This window comes from Macaca thibetana, chromosome 12 (assembly GCF_024542745.1).
Source record: "Macaca thibetana thibetana isolate TM-01 chromosome 12, ASM2454274v1, whole genome shotgun sequence".
NCBI lineage: Eukaryota > Metazoa > Chordata > Mammalia > Primates > Cercopithecidae > Macaca > Macaca thibetana.
This window is the reverse complement of record NC_065589.1, coordinates 10,342,294-10,364,734: the sequence shown is the minus strand read 5'-3', so window position 1 is coordinate 10,364,734 and position 22,441 is coordinate 10,342,294. Positions and strand designations below refer to the sequence as shown.

Here is a 22,441-nt window from a genome sequence, read left to right as displayed (position 1 = left end):
CCCAGCAGGTGCTCGCCCACAGAACTGTGAAAGGAGAGCCAGAAGGAGCCTTAGATAGGAGCCTTTTGATTCTTTCATTTTGCAGATGAAGTCCTGAATAGGGGCCCCGGACTAAATAATAAAAAGTGGCTATATGAGTCCCCAACCCATTTTTTAATAGCATAATAATAGTTCTTATATTGATCTTAATTTTTGTTGTTGTTTTTGGGTTTTTTTTTCTTTATTTCTGTTCTGCAGTATTTTGACTAGTTGACTGACATTTCGTCTTTTAACCTTTTACAGACCCTGAAAGAAGCTCTAGTTCTGGTCTTATTATTACTTAGCTGTGTGACTGGGCCCCAACTGGGGGCAGGTTCATTGAATTGAAAAGGTGAAACCAACCTGTCTCTCACCTGCCCTCCCTGAGTGGGCTCACCTAGCACCTGCAGGCTCCAAGCTGGACATTGCCTGGAGGGAGCCCACCCAGGCATCCCCTTCTTCCAGTCCAGCCTCTCCACCTGCAACTGGTGGGTCAGTCTGCTCAGCTCCCACCTGATTCTTCAGCTCCCACCTTAATTGCCAGTGAGCCTTAAGGAGGCTAACATTCTGAATGCCACTTGCATTCAGTTCTCTGTTAGAATCTAGAGAAGGGGAAAGGTAAATTGTTGCAACTTCCAGCCTCCAACGCAGTGTCCCTGTTTGTGGGAGAAGAAGCAGCAAGTGTGGCCCAGTAGGAAATACCAAGATTTTAGAGCCACATGGGTTTGAGTTCCATTTCCAGGTTGGCCGGGTGTTGATTTATATATTGCCAGACCTTGGGCAGGTCAGTTACTTAACCTCCCTGAGCTTCAGTTTCCTCACCTTCAAGATAGAAGCAGTAGTACCTGGACACTTGTTCCTGGCACAGAGTCTGGTTGCATGTGGAACCTGTGATTCCTACTGCTTATCACGAGGCCCTGCGTTGCCTTAACTTAAAGCCTTTGTGGGGATCACAAAGAGTAAACTTACACTGGGGTTTCTCTATAGGGACTTAAAATCTAGTTGGGACAATATGATTGTTAAACAAGTACACAGCTAGAGACATGTTTCAACTTGAGAATAACTGAGAAGAATCAGGCCACGATAGAAGCAATTTTCATATATCCAGACTGTCAGAAGCCAGCCCTCTGCTATGCTCCGACAGGCTGGAGTGGCCTCTTCCTTCCCCAAGCAGAGATTAATGGACAAGTTGTTACTGGTGCTGAGGTTCTGGGCAGCTTCCTTGTGGAGGCACATCTGTTGACCCAGCAGGGCCTTGGAAGCTTTCTTTTTGAGTAGTGAGTTTCATCTAGAGGCACAGGGCCTCCCTGATGCTGGTGCTGTCTGAAGCAGCCCTGGAGCTAGCGTCACTGGGGCATAAAATCAGGGCTGCCTTGTAGTAGAAGACCCCATGTCAGCACGGCCTCAGGAGAGCAGTGTAGTGGTCGTGGGGCTGCTGAGGCAGACAGCAAGGCTTTGAAGCATTGAATCTTCCTGCTGTGGCCCCAGGAGTCCTACACAGAGAGAGTGTTTCCCAGATATTGCTCAGGTAAAGAAATTGGACCTTATTGTTGTAGAAATTACTCAGGTTTTAGAGTGATCACATTTGGAAATACTGAGTCCCAATCAGCTTGTTCCAGCATGTCATGTTTTGAATTCTGATCTCAACTCATTATCAGGAATAACCTCTGGTCTTACTATATAATACATCAAGAACATCATTAAGTATTTGCTATAGGTAGGCACTGTTATTATCTCTTTTTTACAAAGGAGGCAACTAAGGTAAAAGAGGTTACATACTAACAGGAAGTAAAGCCCAGATTCAAAACCCAGCAGCCTAAAGAGGCTGTACCCTTTACTTCTCTACTAAGCAGCCCCTGTTGTTGGGGTTTGATTTTTGAGACAGAGTCTCACTCTTGCCTAGGCTGGAGTGCAGTGGCACAGTCTTGGCTCACTGCAACCTCTGCCTTCCAGGTTCAAGAGATTTCCTGCCTCAGCCTCCTGAGTAGCTGGGATTACAGGCGTGTGCCACCACGCCTCGCTTTTTATATTTTTAGTAGAGACAGGGTTTCACTATGTTGGTCAGGCTGGTGTCAAACTCCTGGCTGCAAGTGATCCACCTGCCCTGGCCTCCCAAAGTGCTGGGATTACAGGTGTGAGCCACCGTGCCTGGCCTGTCATTGGTTGTTTTCATAGGTAGAAGTGTTCACAAGCAGAAGTTCTTCCTCTTGCCAAAGTCCTGTTTCCCTGGCAGAAAGGTGGACGCAAGAGCATAAACTCTGTCTAACAGGCAGAAAGGTAGACTAGAAGATCTAAACTAGAGTCAAAAGTTAGACTTTGAGATCCTCTGTCTGTCCCCTGAGTTCTAGTCCTAGAGCCCCTAGAGAGATTACCTGGCGACTAGAGGGAAAACAAGTTTCTGCTTAATGAAAACATTCCCCTAAGATTATTGTGAAACTTATTTTTTTAACATTTAACATTATGTCTTGTTTCTTAAATGATTTTCAACTGTGTGAGATTATCCAAGGAGTTTTTTATTACCAAAGCTAATTTTTCGTAGTTAACATTACAAATAGAAAGTTTGTTCATTTTCCTTCTTTTTTTTTTTTTTTTTTTTTTTTTCATTTTATTACATAGAGACAGGGCCTCACTCTTGCCAGGCTAGAGTGCAATGGCATGATCATAGCTCACTGCAGCCTCAAATTTCTGGGCTTAAGTGACCCTCCCACCTCAGCCTCCTGAGTACCTGGGACCACAGGTGCACGCCTATGCTAATTTTTAAATGTTTTGTAGAGACAGAGGTCTCGCTATATTGCCCAGGCTTCTCTCAAACTCATAGCCTCTGGCAATCCTTCCATCTCAGACTCCCAAAGTGCTGGAATTACAAACATTGAGCCACCTCACCTAGCCCCATTTTCCTTCTTAATGGATCCTGGCCTTTCCAGATACCCTCCATTTGGTCTTTGTATTTCATGTTAACTGTAAACTTTTGTCTATACCGTCTTTAAACTTCACAATACCCATGTTTTCCTTGGCGTTACCACAGTTAGAACAGCATCTCTTAGATTGATATGTCATTCTGTAAAGAAACAGACTATCTAAGACACAACTAATTATCTTAGAATAGGAACTTCAGGTAACCCCAGGTATGAGCCCTATAGGTGTCCCTTCCAGTTTGTTCTGAGCAACCTTAGGGATGTCAGATCAATGACCATTTTGTGGCTGGATGGTAGTGAAAAGTGATTCTTCTACCAGGAGGTGCTGCTAAGCCCCCTTGTTGCAGGTAGAAGCCAGGGTGTAGGAGCAGGGAAGCAGGCAGTTGGGGAAGGAGTTAGATTGGCTGCCCCAGGTCCAGAAGGGACCTGAGATGGCAGTGTAGTTCTGGAATATGTTATCCAGATATTTGGCCTTGTCTGGGAGGAAGGAAACAGAATTAGCGTAGAAGCAAGTCATGAACTTTGATGGGAGCTCTTAGCTACATAAGACAGCCTTATGCAGGAGAACTCTTCATTGCCACTTGGTTCTCATTAAAACATCTGAAGATGTGAGCACTGGTTCTTCTGAAATCATAGAGCTTCTCTTCTAACCGATATAGCAGGGGTTTATCATGAGTGCTTTCTTCCAGCAAACCTAGAAAGTATCTCACATTGACCTGTAAAACACACCATGAGGACAACCATAGAGGAACTCAGCTCTATTTCACAGGTAGAAAGTCTAGGACCATCAGAACTCTACCACCAACCCCAGAATCTGGGAGAGAACAGAGACAAGGTCAGAGCTGCTGGCTTCCCGCTTGGGCTTATATAACTCCCCAACTCCTCAAGTCCCTGGAAACTGAGGCCAATTCCCTGGAACATCATTCTGTTCTCTGTTTTTTCAAGAATACAGCCAGCTTGATCACTGGCTCTGAGTATTGTATGGGAATGTCCCGTTTTCTTTTTTTCCATGCACTGAATGCCTACCATTATGGTCATTGTTTCATCAGTTTGTGTTCAAACTTGCCTGGATCTCCTATTTTTATGTATGTTTGGCTTATATTTTGAAGAACTTTGCTTTGTTTGTATATACCCTCATCTGTTTCCAAAAAGATTTTGAGAGGGCTTACAATAAAGGAAATGAACAGTGAGCTGCATTTAAATAATAGAAAGACAGAAAATCAGAATGAAGGAGAGGAGCGTCAGAAAGAATGTGACATCGCTAGGGGTGGGCACAGCTCCTGTGACTGGGCTTCATGTTTTCTGATTTCAGTATCACAGATGCAGTCATCCTGCTTGGTGGGGTGGGGGAGGGAGAGTTTATAAGGTTATCTCTTATAACAAACTCCATTGAACATTGAGAATTATTTTTCCTAGCACCTAAAAGCAGCTTCTCACATGAGGCTTGATATTGGAAATATTCAGTGTTACAACAGTGGAAAGCGTTTGCGTTTTGGGCAAATGAGGAAAGAGATTTTTTTTTTTTTTTTTTTTTTTTTTTTGGAGACTATTTCCCAGGCCTTGTCTAGTTACTGGGCCATGTTCTTGCCTCTCTCATGCCTAAGATCGCAGTGGTGTGATCTTGGCTCACTGCAACCTCTGCCTCCTGGGTTCAAGCGATTCTCCTGCCTCAGCCTCCCAAGTAGCTGAGATTACAAGCACCCACCACCACGCCTGGCTAATTTTTGTATTTTTAGTAGAGATGAGGTTTCACCATGTTGGCCAGGCTGGTCTTGAAGTCCTGACCTCAGGTGATCCACCTGCCCTGGCCTCCCAAAATGCTGGGATTATAAGCATAAGCCACCACACCTGGCCCGGAAAGAGATTTTATAAGGCTATTTCTTAAGACAAAATCTGGTGAAGGGATATATTAACCCAGCCTTGAGGAAGGCAGGTGCTAGAGAGCCAAGCTCATATGATCTACACACATAACTTTCTACCCTAATCTGATGCCAAGATAAAGTGTAGAACATCTCTGAGTGAGTGGAGAGCCTGTCACTTGGGCTACTTCTGTCCCCTTCTCTTTGCTGAGTGTTTGATCGAGGCTGTGTAGCAGTCACTGTAAAGTGGGAGGCTTCCACAAGGCCTGCAGCTTGGGTAGGACCACTGCTGAGGGCAGGACCACAAGCTTTAGAAAGCAGATAGATAGGTAACAGAATTAGTATATTCTATATGCAAGGAAATCTAGATAACATCCTTCTCAGATGTACAACCATCTCTGTGCATTGGAAGGGGTTATAGGCAGTTCCTGCAGTCAGCACTGACACTTTCCTGTGGAAGCAGCTTTGGGTAACTCCATTACTTCAACAGTAGTTGGCCTGAAGCCCCTGAGCTCTGAGCAAAAATGGTTTGATATGGTGATGTTCCAACACAGTCACCTTCTTTGGCCATTAAAATCCTCAAAAATGCTCCAACTTTGATTAGGATGAGGAGATTGACTGCACTCTCTCTCCAGCTGGCTGCATGTGACACACGCAGACTGGCTTATAATGCTGTGTATTCACTGTTGCATATTGCTCAGGCATGTGAGGGGCAAGAACATGGCCCAGTAACTGGGCAAGTCCTGACTGGGAAGCTGCTGAAGTAAAGGTGCTCCTGTTCTGCTAAAAGAGACCCTGGGATCAGGGATGAGCTCTTCCCTGCTGGGCTCACCCAGTAATACAGGTCGTGTGGGACAGTGGTGAGCAGAACTCTCCTGCCATAGATGAGCTGGTGAGCAATGGAGTCACCTTCAGAAGAGGAGGTAGCTTGACCTGGGGGCATGAATGCTACCACCAGGCCCTTTTCTCTTGGGACTGGCTCCTTCCTACAGAGCAGCCCTCCCTGTGGGTTGAGCATAGCTCCAGAGACAGACTTTTTTTCTTCTCAGAAAGTAAAACCTCAGCATTGAAGAATCCTTGTCCTGTCATTTTTAACCTTAATGAGAACAGAACAAGCCTCTGGAATAAGGTGCAGCGCAGTCAGGAGAAGTGGCTTTAAGTGAAAACACAGCTGTGGGGTTTACAGACGGCGCTGCAGGGAGGCGTCATCCAATGGGAGCAGCCAGCCTCACTATAGACTTTCCAACACTAATGAATCGGGAACTCCATGCTGAACAGGGTTTAGTTTGATGGGTCCCTGTGCCAGCAGAAGGATGTATTTTTCTTGAAAGACCAAGGTGCCAGAAATCTCCATGATTACGTTACTGGAGCAAGGTTCTTTTTTGTGGTTTGTGAAGTTGAGCGTCAGGACTGCAGGATTCTCTTGCTCTTTCTCACTCTTATTTTTTCCAGGTCAGAACCAGAGCTTGGGGTGGGGAGGAAAATCCTGCTGAATGAGCAAGTTCTTTCTTAAAAAGCTCTCTCCAAGTCCAAAAAGACTTCAGTGGACTTAGGAGAAAGAAATTTAATACATTGCCATAGAATCGTTGTTAACCAAGTTAAAGCAAAGTCCACAGCATCTTTGTCTTATAAAAGAAAGCAAAAAGGAGATGGAAAAACGAATTGATACTTAGGAAATCCAAACCAAACAGTGAACACTAAAGAAGAAAAACTCAAGATCATCTCAGAATGTGGAGATTTTCTTCTAATCAGATTTTTCTATTAAAAACCAAGGCTGCAGGTAGAAGTAACTTTGATCTTTTAAAGTTTGCCATAAATGGCATAGCTGAAATGTTTGAACTGTGCTAGGATTTACCACTTTCAGCTTAAGGAAGAGTTGGACACCCTGCAAAACCCAGTGGACTATGAGGGGAAGAGTCAACCATGGAGAGGCTGGAGGCTTCCCAGGCCAGCCTTGACCTATGTTTGAACCTTAGTCCTAATAACTAGCAGATTGAAGCAAATTCACAGGCCTTCTGGAGAACCCATGTTGGTTTGAACTGGAGCAGTCCTGGCCAAATAACTCACACTGTACTCTTACCAGTGACCTCCCTCATTACACCCCTGTGAGGGGAGCTCTGAGCTAGCATCCTAGGTTCCCCTGCTCATTCATGGAGTAGCCTGCAGAGGAAGCTGAATGGCTGTGTCCTGCTGGGACTGTAAGTACCTTCCAGGAGGTGGGCAGAGAGAGACCTGGTTGCCCGTGAGAGGTCATCTTGGAGGTATTGTGAACAAAACAGGGAATTCCTAAACTTTTAAACTCATTTTTTGCCCTTCCAAGGTCAGGCCAGGAGTTTTCCAAAGCCTCAAAACCTCTAATGTGGTATCTTCCCTAACTGATGAGTGCCTAGTGGCCCTTTGATGACGTTCTCCAAGTGTGGCTGTTTGACAAAGCTGCCCGTGTGCCTGGGCCAGCTGAAGATCTACCTGCTCAGTAGCCCGGAGGGACCCCTGGCATGCTTGCCTAGCCACACTTTCGTGTCTTGTCCTGTCACTCTTCTGGTTATTCTTATCAATGTAGCCTGGCCCACTGTCCTCACCAGGCTGGGATCCAAAGTAAGGTCACATGTCTTTTAGTAGCTACATTAAAAGACTCAGTGGACACCCCTTCTCCTGCTTACCTAGGACATTCTTTCTGCCCCTAAGTTCTCCCTGAAGTGCCATCCCCAAGCAGCAATAATCTGAGCAGCCTGAGGAAGCTGTACATAGTCCTTAGTCACTCATTCTTGTTACCCACCTGTTACCACCTGCTGGGAGGATGGCCTTGCTGTCTCCATTGTCATCCCACCCAGAGAGGTCAGAGGGGCTAAAGGAGGGCCTCTCAGAGGCCCAACAACCCCAGCGGGGCCTGCATCCCATGTTTCCACAGATTCTGGGGAAGATTCTCCTCTCCCAAGGGTCCTACTCCCTTCAACTCATCCAGGCTTCTAGAGCCCACCCACACGATTCTCTGGGGCCAGTTTCCCGGGGGCCCCACCCTAGAGCAGGAGGCCTAGGTCCAAAGGGGTCCCAGTGGTAGTCTCATGCTCTGGCTGCCTGGAGCCTGCCCTCCTGTGTGACCTCAGCCTGAGCCCCTGGAAAGAGAAGGCTCTTCCATTTTCTGCCCTAGGAGGAGACTGACCTTTCCTTGTTGGGATGAAAGCCTTGCCTCTAACTGAACCCATTTGAAGGCTTCCGCCCTCTGCTGGTGGAAGCTGACAGAGCAGCCTTGTTACTGCCTCTTGGGTCCTTCCCTTCCTTCCCTCTTCACTCAATACCCAGGACCGTTGTGCTGTTGGAAACTGTCCACCCAGAGAAGCCTATTCCGGGGGAAAGGATTGGGTAGTGGTGAGCTCTCCTGCTTGACGTGACGCTGCCTCTGGAGAGAGAAAGGACTTGTGAAGTCTGAGTGGCTGCCATTCTTGCAGGCTGACTTCCCAAGGTGAGCTGCTCTGTGGGTGGGTCCCTGCAGGTGGTGATTAGGGCCAGAGCGCTGCTGCTGCCTGGTTCCTTGCCGTGCCTGAGAGGTAGGAAGCATCTAGTGAGCATTGCTGAGGGAAGGAGCTCGTGCCTCTTCAGGGTGCTGACAAGATGGCAACACCTGAACACTGAGTGTCTGAGCCACAGCTTGTCATTTACTGAGCAGGAGGCAGATGTGAGGCTGAATTTATTTCCTGAAGAGAAAGGAGAAATTCTTTTGAAGGGATGACACTGGACACCTGCTGTGACAGTGATAAGGACACCGAGTGCCCAGGACACCTGGTGAAGCCACCCTCGGACTCTCTGGGGGAAATGCCTCCAGCATCCCAGCGAAGGGGAAAACAAAAGATCAGGGCCACTTGGACAGAGGAGGGACAGGCAGGAAGGGCTCCCCTGGAAGCAGGTGGAGCATGAGGAAGGGCGCAGAGGCCTGAGAGAGCCTGGCCTGCTCTGAACCCCTCAGGGAAGTGGACTGCGTAGCGGGAGTGCACGGAGCTCTGCAGGAGCGGGAGAGCGGACCTTCCCTGTCCTGTAAGACTCCTGCTGTCTGCCCTGAGTGCCTCCCTGGCTGGCACACCCTCCCGAGCACAGGCCTACCTCTTTCCATTGCTCTGTTGCTGTCCATATTTGTTCATATGAACAACCAACCTCCAGAGACCCTGGTCTGTGTTTAATTCACTTTTATATCTCCAATAGCAGGAAGCCATCAAAGGTACTAAAGAGGGAAGTGTTACCAGGCTTATGTTTCAGGAAGATAACAGCTGTGTTCTAGAAAGCGAATTAGGAGAACAGAGCCAAGGGAGTGGGAAGACACATTGTGTGTCAGTGTCCTTAGGAGAAGCATGAGCACAAATTACACAAGGGCAGTAGAGGGCCCGAAGGTGGCAGGGACCAGGCCTGCCTCCACCAAGGCGCTGGCTGCCCACGTTGTCACTTTGGAGTCTGTGTCCTCCATGACTTGGCTCCCTTCTCAGGCTGGTGACAAGCTGGTTGAAGCAGTTCTGGCCCACGTACCCAGAAGTACTCTATAAGCATCCCCCTTGTACCTCATCGGCCTTGGTTGGGTCACACATCCATTCCTAGGGCCAGTTTCTAGGGCCAGGAAATGCCATGCCCTGATTGGCTTAGGTTTCTTATCTCAGAGCTGTCAGGTTCAGCCCTATAGCTAGAGGTTGGGTCTGCTTCCCCCTGAACCCCCTAAACTGGGAAGCAGGACAGGGGAGTCAATAACTGAGTGAAAGTAGGGCATCCTTAGCAAGGAGGAAATGCCTGCTAGCTATGCATCCATGTCTGCTGCAGGAACCAGATGGACCCATTCATTCATGCATTGAACCTTGCACGTGGTAAGCACCTACACACCAGTAGGGACATACTTTGTGGAAACAGCATACCATCATCCTGGGTGAATTACAGTCCTCATGACAGATCTCCCACCCTCATCCCTACCCAGACCCTTGGCTCTCCATTCCTTGACTTCTTTTTGGATCTTGTTTTTGACCAGCCATCTCCAAGGTCAGACACACAGCCTGCTCTCTGACCATGGCCTCGGCCCCTTCAACTCCCTTACCCAGTGACCCCCCACACTCCTTTCCTTGACCCCTCAGACACTACACCCAGAGATTAGCAACATGGACCGCACTTCAGCTCTGCCACTTACTTGGTAATTTGGGCCAAATACCTAATACACTCTCTTGTAACATAGAGGTAGGAACTAGCCTTGCAGGGCTGTTGCGAGGATTAAATAAGATCAGCATGAGAGATGCTTAGGACAGAGGATGTGCTTAATAAATACTAGCTCCATTCCAGACATCGGTCACCCAGCCACTTCTGTTTTCTTCCCGTCAGCCTCCTTCCCATTTATTTCCTTCCTGTTCCCCTGTAGGTCTCCTGGTCCATATGCTGCTGTATTGTATCTCCACTCCCTTACCCCCTTATTCTTTCCTCAAACCTTCCTGGCAGATAGTCAGCTTGGACCAACCTAACTTTCTTCTCGCTAATGTCTAGGTTGCTAGAAAAAAGTTAACAGTGGGACAGATGCTTACTACACAGTAACTTCAGATCCTGTGGCCTCAGGGGGATCCGAATACTCCCTGGCAATCCTTATGCTCTGCCCAGGTCAACTGTTTTTCCTATTCTCCAAAGGAGCAATTTCAAACCTTCATCACTTTCTTCAAACTCCTTCCCCCATAACACTCCCCATTCTTTGCATATAATTTGTCTCCTAAGTTTCAGGAAGGAACCCAAAAAATCACACTAGGACTTTCTAAATCCCCCCTGCCCAATCCACAGATCTCACTGTTATCCCTGCCCATCTTCATTCCTCCTGTGGCTGAGAAAGGGGTTCCACTTTTGTGTTGGATCCAATCCCTTGTTATCTCAGAGACTTCGAATCTGCATTTCTTGCTGTCTCTCTTAATGTCTTCTACCCCACCATCCATAGTGCCTTCTTCCTGTCAGCATTGAAACAAGTCTCTGTCATCTTTAAATACACTCCCTTCAAACACCTTCAGTATACTTCCACATCCTCTCATCCTTTCCCATTCCATTTCATGAATCTTGTCTCTTCCCTAGCACTGTCTAATTTGCTAAAAGAGTTGTATTCACTCATGATCGCCATTTCCTGGCTTTCTACTAGTTTTTCAACCTGTCACCCCTGATCTCTGCTCCCAGCACTCCCTGCAAGAGTCTTTTCTGATAGAGCCAAAGGATTCCTTGTTTGGGAACGTTCTGTGTTACTTGACCTCTTAGAAGGATTTAATGCTGCTGACTACGCCTTCCTTGAGGCATGTTCTCCCCTTGGCTTCTATAATGTCAGAACTCAGAACTCCATAGCCACTCCCTAGTTTCTGTTGTCCAGCTCTTAAATGCAGGTGTTTCTCAGGATTCTATCCAGGGCCCTGTTATCCCTCCAGGTTACAATCTTGCTTGTAAACTTCAGAACTGTATATTCAGCAGCCTACTGGCCATCTCCACTAGATGCCTCTCAGGTATATTAGAATCAGCAATCTCAAACTGAACTCAAACTCTCCTCCCAAACCTGTTGTTCTTCCTTGTCAGGGTGAGTAGCAATAGCATCTGCCCTGCAGCCTGAGCCAGACAATCCTGAACACTATTGTTGACGCTTCTGTCTGTCACTGACTTTATCTCCAGACCATCACCAAGTCCTGTAATGCTGGTGAGGTGAAAGGAATGTGGATTTTGGTTAAAATTCCAGTTCTAATTGTGGTTTGCACAAACTACTTAACCTTTCTCAGCCTCAAGTTCCTCATTTGTTTAAAGGAAGTAGCAATACCTAATTTAAGTGGTTGTTGTCAGGATAAAGGAAAGCCTTTACTTGGTAGGTGATATGGTTTGGCTCTGTGTCCCCACCCAAATCTCATCTTGAATTTTAGTAATCCCCACATGTTGTGGGAGGGACCCAGTGGGAAGTAATTCAGTCATGGGGGTGGGCTTTTCCTGTGCTGTTCTCGTGATAGTAAATAAGTCTCACAAGATCTGATGGTTTTATAAATGGGAGTTTCCCTGCACAAGACCTCTTGCCTCTCGCCACGTAAGACTTGCCTTTGCTTCTCCTTTGCCTTCCACCATGATTGTGAGGCCTCCCCAGCCATGCGGAACTGTGAGTCCATTAAACCTCTTTCCTTTATAAATTACCCAGTCTCAGGTATGTATTTATTAGCAGTGTGAGAACAGACTAATACAGTAGGCATTCAATAAATGTGAGTCCTCCATTCAGTAAACATGACTGCTCTTCTGTTCCAGTCCTCTCTCTCCCCAACCCCATCACCACTTCTGCTGACTTGCCTTATTGTTGAATTGGTGTGTACATAGTTTCCTGACTTTGAGAATCCCCCTGCAATTAGATTTCCCATTGTTCCTTCATGACTAAGGACTAAGTGCTGGTCACCACAGCATTGAGTGCAGTCTGGGAGGCAGATTCCAGCTATCACTGGCACATAGTTAGATGTGTATGTACTTCCAAGTCTTGTCTCTTAGCTGTCTCCTATGCCACCGCACCTCCGTAAGCTAAATCCTCATCATCTCATTTGGGTACTGCAGCAGCCCCTCTAAGGCCTTTCTCCACGCCCTCTCTCACTTCAGTCCTTCTCTGCCTGACCATCATAGCTGGTCTTTCTGCCCTGAAACCTGCCATGGCTTCTCTCTTCTGGCGAAGTGAAGTCCACACACTGCTATGTGCAGCCTGCCTTGCCAGCTCATCTCCCTTGCGTGCCTGTGCCAGCTCAGTGGCTAAGTCCTCTCTGACCCAGTGTCAGTTTTCATGATGAGGGAGCAAGAAGGATGCTTAGATACTGGTTGAGAAGCTGAATACTGTACTTCTTGGGTCTAGTGGCCAGTAGGACAGGCATAAGACACTTAGCTAAGACCAGCTGTCCAGAAAACAGGGACCAAAAGACACAGGAAACCCAGGAGGACTTAGAATTCTGTAAGAATCACCAGTCATAAAATAAGGAGGAAAACCTGTTAGTCTTCTGTCATAGCGATGTATGCTTATGAAGAATTTGGAAAATGCAAAGAAAGTAATCACCTGGAACCTCTTACCTAGTGATGGGCACTGCTGCTGTTTCAGCATGTTCCTTCCAAGTCTTTCCCCCTACCCCCCCGAGGCAGACTCTCACTATGTCACCCAGGCTGGAGTGCAGTGGCACAATCTTGGCTCACTGCAACCTCCACCCCCCAGGTTCAAATGATTCTTGTGTCTCAGCCTCCCAAGTATCTGGGACTACAGGTGCTTGCCACCACACCCAGCTAATTTTTTGTATTTTAATAGAGATGGGGTTTTACCATGTTGCCCAGGCTGGTCTCCTGAGCTCAGGCAGTCCACCCGCCTCGGCCTCCCAAAGTGCTAGGATTAGAGGCATGAGCCACCGCATCTGGCCTCAGTCTGTCTTCTAGGAAGTCTTTGTCCTTTTTTACACAGTCTTCATGGTACACTGTATAATCAAGGGTACATCCTGCTTTATCTCGTCTGTCCAACGTATTTTTCCTGGGTTAGTAAAATTTCTGCCTAAGCCACGTAACGACTGCTTGCTATTCCACATGTGACTATAGGATAGTTTCTTTAACCTTTTGCTATTGCTGGACTTTTTAGTCTTTCCAATAAATAACACTGGGGGGGAGGGACAGTTTTGCGAATAAAACTTTTCTTCCTACATTTCTGATAATTTTTCTAAGCTATAAATTTATAACTTAAATCACTGAGTCAAATGATATGAAAATTTCTAAGCAGTGCAGACTCAAAAGGGACAGAATGAATATAGACCGGACCTCAGCTGCAAAGAGAGAGGTAAAGAGAAAAGGGTTGTAACTAATAGATTCTTTTAAAATTATTTTTTACTTCACAAAGGAGAGGGCTGGGAAGATTCAAGTGGTGCTCTGTAGGGAAAACATGCCTTTGACTTGAGTTCCTGGCTTCATGATGCTCGAGAAGGGCTTGTTTCTGCTTTTGTGTTTTCATCTGGGTCAGTTAGAGGACAAACCATTCCTATGAGTTCCTTTCCCACTAAGGAAGAGAAAAATCATCCAGTATATAATGATGCAGATCATTAGCTGTGTTCGCAGCCTTGTAGTTTAAAAAAAAAAAAAAAATTATAATAATGTATCCTCCTAATGTGCAGTTAATTTTAGTTAAAATTTCCCTTGTGCTTTAAAAACCCGGTGAATTTATAAACATAGTAACTGGCTTGCATTTGGAACGTTCAAGCTGTCATAACCAGCTGGCTGTAGCAGGGCATGCTGCACCTCCTTGCGCTCTGTTGGGAGTTCAGCACTCACCTGAGCACTGCCCTCTCAAATCCAGAAAGAAACCAAGACCTTCCCAGAGTTCCTGTTCCTAATTTTCTGTAACTGAAGAAAGCTAATGAGTGTCTCTCAAACCTTTGACTCCCTGTCAGTCCCCAAATTCAGTCTTTCTCTCAGCAGTGGATCAGCCACCTGACTGGTGATTCAGATTCAAAAGTTTGAACTGTCCTTGATTTCTTCCTTTCTTTCCTTGCCACTGCCAACATCACATCCACCAGCATATCCTGTTGATTCAGCTTCTAACATATACCTCAAATTGTCCATTTCTCTTACTCTATCCCAGCTCCCCTGGCCACTCCCCTAACTCTGGAGTGGCTGCCTCCTGCAGGATGTTGCTTCTACTCTGTAGTCTGTGGTCTGCAGACTGCACTGTAGCCAGAGGGATCTGGCCGAAATAGATTTCTGATTACGTCATCTACTCTTTCTTTGTCTCTTCTTCGCTGTTAAGGTAAAGGCCAGAAATTCCAGTGTGGCCAAGAAGGTCCTCCCCAGAGCCACCCACCGTGTCCCTGGATCTATCAGGGCCCAACTTCACCAGCCATCCTGCAGCTCCTGCCCCAGGGCTTCTGCACTCAACTGTGCTATCTCCCCAGGAGAACCCTCTGCACTCCCCTCCCTCCTCCTCCTGATTCAGAGGAGCCTTCCCTTCTACCCATTCTATCCAGGTCAGGCTCTTTACTTTCATAGAAACATGGGGATTTTTTCTTGCTTCAGAGAGCCTATTTTAATTTGAAGTTCTACACATGTATACACATTCATTGGTGTGATCCTTTGATTGCTATCTGTCTTCTCTGCTAGACAGTAAGACCCATGAAAAGGGTCTGCTGTCACTGTTCTTTCCCTCTCAGCTAGCTCATGTCTAGCACAAGGTAGGTGCTTAATAAATGTATTGGTTGCATGCTGAATGAACGAGTAGAGTCCTGCTGACAGTTGTCATTGATGGATGGGGTCCTTGTAAGGTGTGGGCTCTTCCCAGAGCGGGCAGGCCCAAGTTCTCCACAACACATTGACTTGAGGGAGTGTGACTTTGTTTGATTTTATTTTTTTCATTTCAGCTATTGGAGCGAATAGAGCATGCTGCCTAAAACTTATTTTTTCTTCTCTCTCTGTTCAGCTAAAGCTTGCTTTCACTCTGGACCACGAGACCGGATTGCCTCAAGGATGTCATATCTATGAGTACCGTGACAGCAACAAGTAAGCCACTCAGTGGGAAAGAGTGTCACTTCACATGTGTGCAGCAGTGGTGCCTGTGGGCTTTCTGACACTGAGCTTCCATTGCTAAGTGGTCATCAGGAAGGGAATACACCTTTTACTACTATACTAGAAAATAGCGGGCAGAGAAATATTCCTCTTGTAAGATCTCTTTGCCCCTAAGTATAGAACTTGGGGCACTTGTAGAGGAGCAGTTGTGGTGTGTTAGAAGTAGATGTTGAAGCAGACCTTCTTTCAAGGCTCCAGATGTACCCCAGACACTCTCTACTCTTGGTCTCCAATCATGTGCCTGCTTGTTTGGTTCACTGTGTGACTTTGGCTTTGTTGCAGTCCTCAGTCACTGTCTGTCTATACTTAGGTTTATGGGTTTTGTGATTATCTTCCTTGTGTATTTTATATTAATAGTTGGGAGATTTCTGAGTACTTACAGAGATTTAAATTGGTGGCCTTGTTGGAAAGGTGGCACCTTGCATAATTTCATAGCACCTCCTTTCAACATCATAGACTGCCTCCTTTTTTTTTGGACAGGGTCTTGCTCTGTCACCCAGGCTAGAGTGCAGTGATAGAATCATGGCTCACTGCAGCCCGAAACTCCTGGGCTCAAGTGATCCTCCCACCTCAGTTTCCCGAGTACCTGGGACTACAGGTGCATGCCACCATGCCCAGCTAATTTTCTGAAGTTTTAGTAGATACAGGTCTCCCTGTGTTGCCCAGGTTGGTCTTGAACTCCTAAGCTCAAGCGCTCCTCCCACCTCGGCCTCCCAAAGTGCTGGGATTACAGGTATGAGCCACTGCACCCAGCCACAGACTGCCTCCTTGACTGTGTATTTTTGTTTGTGAGACAGTGAAAGTGGTGGTGAGTGAGGCACAGGGAATGTGCCCCAATGATGACAATAATGGTAATGACGGCAGCTACCATTGAGCACCTCCTATGTGTTAGGCACAGTACTGGGGACTTCACATTTGTTATCTCATTTAATCTTCGTAACAACCCCGGGTGTGTTATTTTATTATTGTCATATTTGCAGAAGCTAAGATCTAGGGAACTAAAGTAATTCACTCAGGGTAACTTGCCACAGCTGTGAGAAGCAGAGTCAACGTTATCATGTTTACTCTGGGGAGAGAATAGATGGAAAACAATTGACCCATATTGCCACTTAGAAACTCCAGTCAGTGACAAGAGCAGTCCCAACCTGGATTTAAGGAGAATGTACTCTGGTCTCATCATCTAAATATCCAGGCTGTTTAATTTCATCCAGTAGAAGGAAACAAATAGGCACATGCCAGTAGAACCATCTATGACCTTCCAAAAGAGAAATCGGTGCCTTCCTCGAGACCTCTGGCGCTGTTTTGGGTGGAAGAGAGGCTACTGGGTGCCCTCATTACCACATCTCCACTGGGATTACCTTCAAGACGTGATGACTCTTTGTAATTTATCTTTAGGAGAATGCCATAGTAACTGGTGTGTACCCCTAATTAATCATAGGAAGGATTGACCAGACATCCTTTAACAATTCTGGCTGGACTGTCTGCTCTTTGGGAAAAGGTTGCAGAGTTTTTATTCAATGGGAGAAGGGCACCAGCTCTCTGTCCTTTAAGTTTATGTCTTAGCTGTTCACATATCCAGTGGCAACAACTTATATTGTCTTTGACTGTGAGAAGAGAAAATAGCCTAGCTCCTTTTTTTTTTAATAGAAACAGTGTGTCATGATGTTTCCTAGGCTAGTCTTGAACTCCTAAACTCAAGCCATCCTCTTCCCTCAGCCTTCCGAAGTGCTGAGATTATAGGTGTGAGTCATCATGCCCAGCCTAGCTCTGTGTCTTGGTCTATCCATAGCTCCTAGCATATTACCAGATCAAGCAATGTAAGAAGATAACTTAGGGTTTATAAATATGAATAAGTTTTGGCCCCCAAAGACCTATAAAAGAAAGTATTTGTGTAGGAAATTGGATACGAGCCATGATCTAGAAAAGTATGGTGATCAAATGCTTTGGTGACTGCTCTCTCTGGTTCTCTCTTGCTTGTATTAGAGTCAGTCTTAGGGTTCATTCTCAATCCTTAGACAACTTTCCTAACCTCTCTGAGTCTCTAGTTTCTTTTTCTTTTCTTTTCTTTTTTTTTTTCTGTTTTTTTGAGACAGAGTCTTGCTTTTGTCGCCCAGCCTGGAGTGCAATTGCATGATCTCGGCTTACTGCAACCTCCACCTCCAGGGTTCAAGTGATTCTCCTGCCTCAGCCTCCCGAATAGCCAGGATTACAGGTGCCCGCCACCACACCTAGCTAATTTTTGTATTTTTAGTAGAGACGGGGTTTCACCATGTTGGTGAGGCTGGTCTTGAACTCCTGACCTAGGTGATCCACCTGCCTTGGCCCCCCAAAGTGCTAGGATTATAGTCATGAGCCACCGTGCCCGGCCTGAGCCTCCAGTTTCTTCATCTGTTCAAAATAGTAGGATTAATAATACCTCTCTGGCGGGGTTGCATGAGGCTCTCTGGCCGGGATGTCATGTTGAAGTGTGTCATCACCAATCTCACATATAGAATGCCCATAGGAAGTGTTGGTTGCCTCTTCTTCCCAAAGAGAAAAACCAGCTCATGACTTCCATTTTCCCAGAAAGTCTTCTGCTAACAGTGTGCTTATGAGGGAAGAGGCTGGTGTGCCTGCCATTCACAGCCTTCAGTTGTGTACGACGCTCTGTCAAAGGCAGACTCTTCTCCTCACTCATGAGTTGTGAAGCACGGAGGACCCCAAAATCCTGACTATGACTTCTCGTCTCCCCCAGACCCTTCCCTGTCTGTATTCCTCTGTTTCCATTTAGGGTCATTTTCCCTACAATGCCTGAATCCAAATATTGGCATAATAGTGGCATTTAGAAAATGAAGATACTCAGCCCAGTCCCTTGAGGGTTCCATGTTGTCTCAGGCCAAGTAACGTGAAGACAACACCAGCAGAGAGAGGAAATTCTACAGATGAAAAAGCTTGCTTGAATATTAGTTTGGTACAACTGATTATTGAAACGATTGCTTTTCCCTTTTGGGTATTCCCTGCAGTACAATTTGTAATCATTTTAACATTCATCTCTGTCTGCCAAATTCAATCCATCAGCAAAAAAAGTTGTTCTGAATAAGTGCTGAGGCTGTTGGATGGTTCTCCCAAATAGTCTTTCCTTTCAAATGGAATGGCCCAGAAAATGGGCACTCCATTTTTATATTTTCTGGATTCTCTTATCAGCCCTCGATTAACGGGATTCAGTATCAAAAGCAGGTCAAGTTTTCTGCAACAGAGAAGAAGAAGGTGGCCCTCAGGTCCATGGGTGGTGCCTGATAGTTTTGATCCTTGGCTCTATGTCATCCTGTTCTCCTTTCACATAAAGGGGCTAATCTCTGCATCTGGGGTCCAGGCAGAACAGTCCCTAGGACTTCTCCATCTTGGATGGGACTTGGATCCTGCCTTCTCTAAGGCTAGGGGCACAGCTCTCGGGTTAACATTCTTAAAGCTCTGAGGTCATTAGAAGAAAGAGAGAAGCTGTCCTATTGTGCCTTGGGTTCAACTAGTAAAGCTCTCCACCTTGAATTATTCTGTCAGCCTCCCAAAAGCTATTCCAATCTGCATCTAAGAGGTGTGAGGCCTCACGCCCCCTGGCAGACGCCACCAGTCACCACCCGTGGACCCAAGGGCCACCTTTTTTTTTCTCTGTTGCAGAAAACTTTACCTGTCTTTAACACTGAATCCAGTTAATCAAGGAGTGATTGACAGTCATTTTTGTCAAATTGAAGTTTGGAGATCTCTTGATGTAGGGCAAGGAACAAGGCCTTCAAGAGTAAAGAAGTGATTTGTGAGAATTCAGTTACACATTTATGAAGCCCCTGCTTTGTACAGTGTGTTCCATGGAGGAGGCAAAGATACGTTAGACCCAGTGCATGCCCTCAGGGTTTGTATAAGTAGCAAAGCACACTCGAGCACCCTGTAGGGATGATGTGCACTTTGGCAGTGGTAGGAATCGAGTGCTGTGGCAACAACGATGAGGAAAGTGAACGCTTCTGACTTTGTGTTTACTGTGTGGATGGTGGTGACCTTCACAGACAAGGAGCTTTGTCAGAAGGCTTCTTTCTCTCCATCCCCACTGCCACCCTCCTTCTCACTGCCAGGACTGTAGAGCTGCTTTGCAAGCTGTTCTTCCTGCTGTTAACTGGTCGGCCTCCGGGCTGTCCTCTGCAGCCTGAGTGAGTGTGCGTGTCTTTTCCTTCTGGTTGCTTTTTAGGCCTTATTTTTGTCTTTTTGTTCTACAGTTTTACTACATTATGTCTGAGTGGATTCACTTTTATTTATATTGTTTAGGACTCAATATAGTTCTCATTTAGACATTTTTATCTATTATCTTTGATTCTCTCTAATCTCTCCTTCTGGAACTTGTTAGAAACCCACCATCTTATTTCATCTTTCCTCTCTTTTCTATTTCCGTATCTGTTAGTGCTGCATTTTAGGAAACTTCCGCAGAAGTGTCTGTCACTTTATTCTCCTTGTAGCAGTTTACTATCTGCTGTTTAATAACCCTTCCCAATATGAATGTTTTTATTTTATTTTATTTTATTTTATTTATTTTTTGAGATGAAGTCTCACTCTGTCACGCAGGTTGGAGTGCAGTGTCTCAAACTCATCTCACTGCAACCTACACCTCCTGGGTTCAAGTGATTCTCCTGCCTCAGCCTCCTAAGTAGCTGGGATTACAGGCATGCGCCACCACGCGGGGCTAATTTTTTTGTATTTTTAGTAGAGACGGGATTTCGCCACATTGGCCAGGCTGGTCTCGAACTCCTGACCTCAGGTGATCTGCCCAACTCAGCCTCCCAAAGTGCTGGGGTTACAGGCGTGAGCTACCACACCTGGCCTAATGTTTGGTTTTTATATTTAATTTTCAGAAGTTCCGTTTCGTGCTTTTGAAAATCAGCCTATTATTATTAATTAATTTTTTTGTGTCCTAGTCTTCTGTTATGATTTCTATTCTTTCTTTTATCTCCCTAATTATTTTGATTGTATTTATTTTATAGCCTCTTCCCAGTTGTTTGAAGATTTTTAGTTCTAGTTCCAAGAGTACCAGTTCTCTTATTTCTTGTGTCTATTGACTCACTCTTCTGTGGTTCATTTTCTCTTGCAATTTGTTTTTTATCATAAGATCGTCTTAGGCTGTACGTGGTAGCTCACGCCTGTAATCCCAGCACTTTGGGAGGCCAAGGCGGAAGGATCACCTGAAGTCAGGAGTTCGAGATCAGCCTGGCCAACATGGTGAAACCCTGTATCTACTAAAAATATGCAAATTAGCTGAGCGTGATGGCACACGCCTGTAAGACCAGCTACCCGGGAGGCTGAGGCAGGAGAGTCACTTGAGCCCAGGAGGCAGAGGTTGCAGTGAGCTGAGATGGTGCCATTGCACTCCAGCCTGGGTGACAGAACAAGACTCCATCTCAAAAAAAAGAAAAAAAAAAGAAAAAAAAAAAAAAAGAATCTCTTAAGTAGGGATTGTGTTTAGTGGGAGTTCCACATACTATGGGTTATGGATGTGTTATCTCATCACTTTTGCATGTGTTCTGCCAAGACCCAGGGAGGTTCATAGGCCTGCTAGTTTGGATGTTAACTCCTTGTCTTAGGAGTCTCACCTCCTGGGTAGCTGGACTCCTCACCCACGTGCCGTGTGGGCTTGGCCTATTTCTCATAGGAGATGCCTCTGTTCTGTGCCACATAAAGACATTCCTCTGCTCTGTGAGAAAGGTCTTCCTGGTTCTTTGTTCAAAGACTAACAGCCCCCAGGATCCTGGCTTTATGTGGGGATCTCAGTTCCAGTTCCATGGCCAGGTCTTCTGCCTCCTGCATGCATTAAAATCTTAGCTCCTGTAACTGTATCAGTGTCTGATACTCCCAGCCCCCAGTTGCCATGGTAAAAATTACAGCTCTGACTTAATTTTTTTTCACTTCAAACATCTGAGAATTTTCCCATTATTCTTCTATACTCAATAATATATTTAAATTATTCTTTTGGTATATTTTATCTATAATTTCTCTGTGTTTGTGTTGGGAAGGAGGTCCACATCAATTCAGTCTCCCATCTTGTCAGAACCGAATATCTGAATAAACTTAAAAATGGTCACTCATTTAGCAAGTGTATAGAGAGTATCTGCTGCATACCTGTATAGTTCTAGGCCTTGGGGCCATGGAGCTGAATAAACGGTGATGCTGTCAACAGAGGCCCATGCGCCAGTGGAAGGGACTGGGCACTCCTCAGCAGCAAGGCAGCCCTGTGTTCCCACCCCACCTGCCTGCCATACAGACCCATTCTGTCTTCCTGCCCTGGCACCCTACATGCTGTCTGTACCAGATTACCTCACGCTCCTGCGTACAACTTGTCCCTGTATGCTCATGCCATTTCCTGCTTCTTAGAACATCTGTCTTTCCCAGAACCTCCTGTCCACCCATCGAGGTAACCTCTGCTTCTCCTTCCACTCTCAGCCAGGTATTTCTTCTCTGGGAAGACACTCCACACCCCTCACAGGCACCACCAAAGCTGGGTCAGGTGTGCCTTCCCTGTGGCCCTGTGCCGTGCCCGTCTGCTCTGTGTCAGCTCTTAGCACTGTGCCTTTCAGCCGTGGGTTTACTTGTTGACTTCCTCCACTGGGCTGATGCTTTTGAAGTCAAGGTCTTGTTGTTTTCATTTCAGTACCCACAGTGCCTAGTCCACTACCTGGCAAATAATGCTTGATGAAGGGAAGGCGGGGGACCTGATTTAGTCCTTTAGGAAGGGAGGAGCATGGCTACAGGGAAGTCAAACTTCTTTCCAGCTTTGTCTTTTCATTTGCTGTAGGATTACGATGATTAAATTACACGTGACATCAGGGAAACTGTCTCCATGGATAGCTCTGAATTCTGAAGAGCTAACATGGAGAAAAGAGAAGCTGTAAAAATGTGGCTTAACTCTAAATGTAGTGGTAATTACAGTCACTTATATCAGTTTCTTACCATTTTCTGCTGGGTACTGAAGCACAGTGATAGCTATGAAGAGCATTAAACTTGTCAGGTGAACTTGTGGAAGCTGCATTCGATCGCAAGGCTATACTCTTGCTCATGATG

The 22,441-nt window shown here is 46.0% G+C and overlaps 1 protein-coding gene across 3 annotated transcripts in view; it reads left to right on the top strand.

The window, feature by feature from the left end:
* DIS3L2 (DIS3 like 3'-5' exoribonuclease 2) overlaps positions 1-22,441 on the top strand; it is a 380,125-nt gene that overhangs the window by 327,633 nt on the left and 30,051 nt on the right. For all 3 annotated transcript variants that reach the window (XM_050751081.1, XM_050751079.1, XM_050751080.1), the window contains one exon: positions 15,225-15,304. In XM_050751081.1, the coding sequence (XP_050607038.1) occupies positions 15,225-15,304 (80 nt within the window). The remainder of the gene's footprint in view (positions 1-15,224; positions 15,305-22,441) is intronic.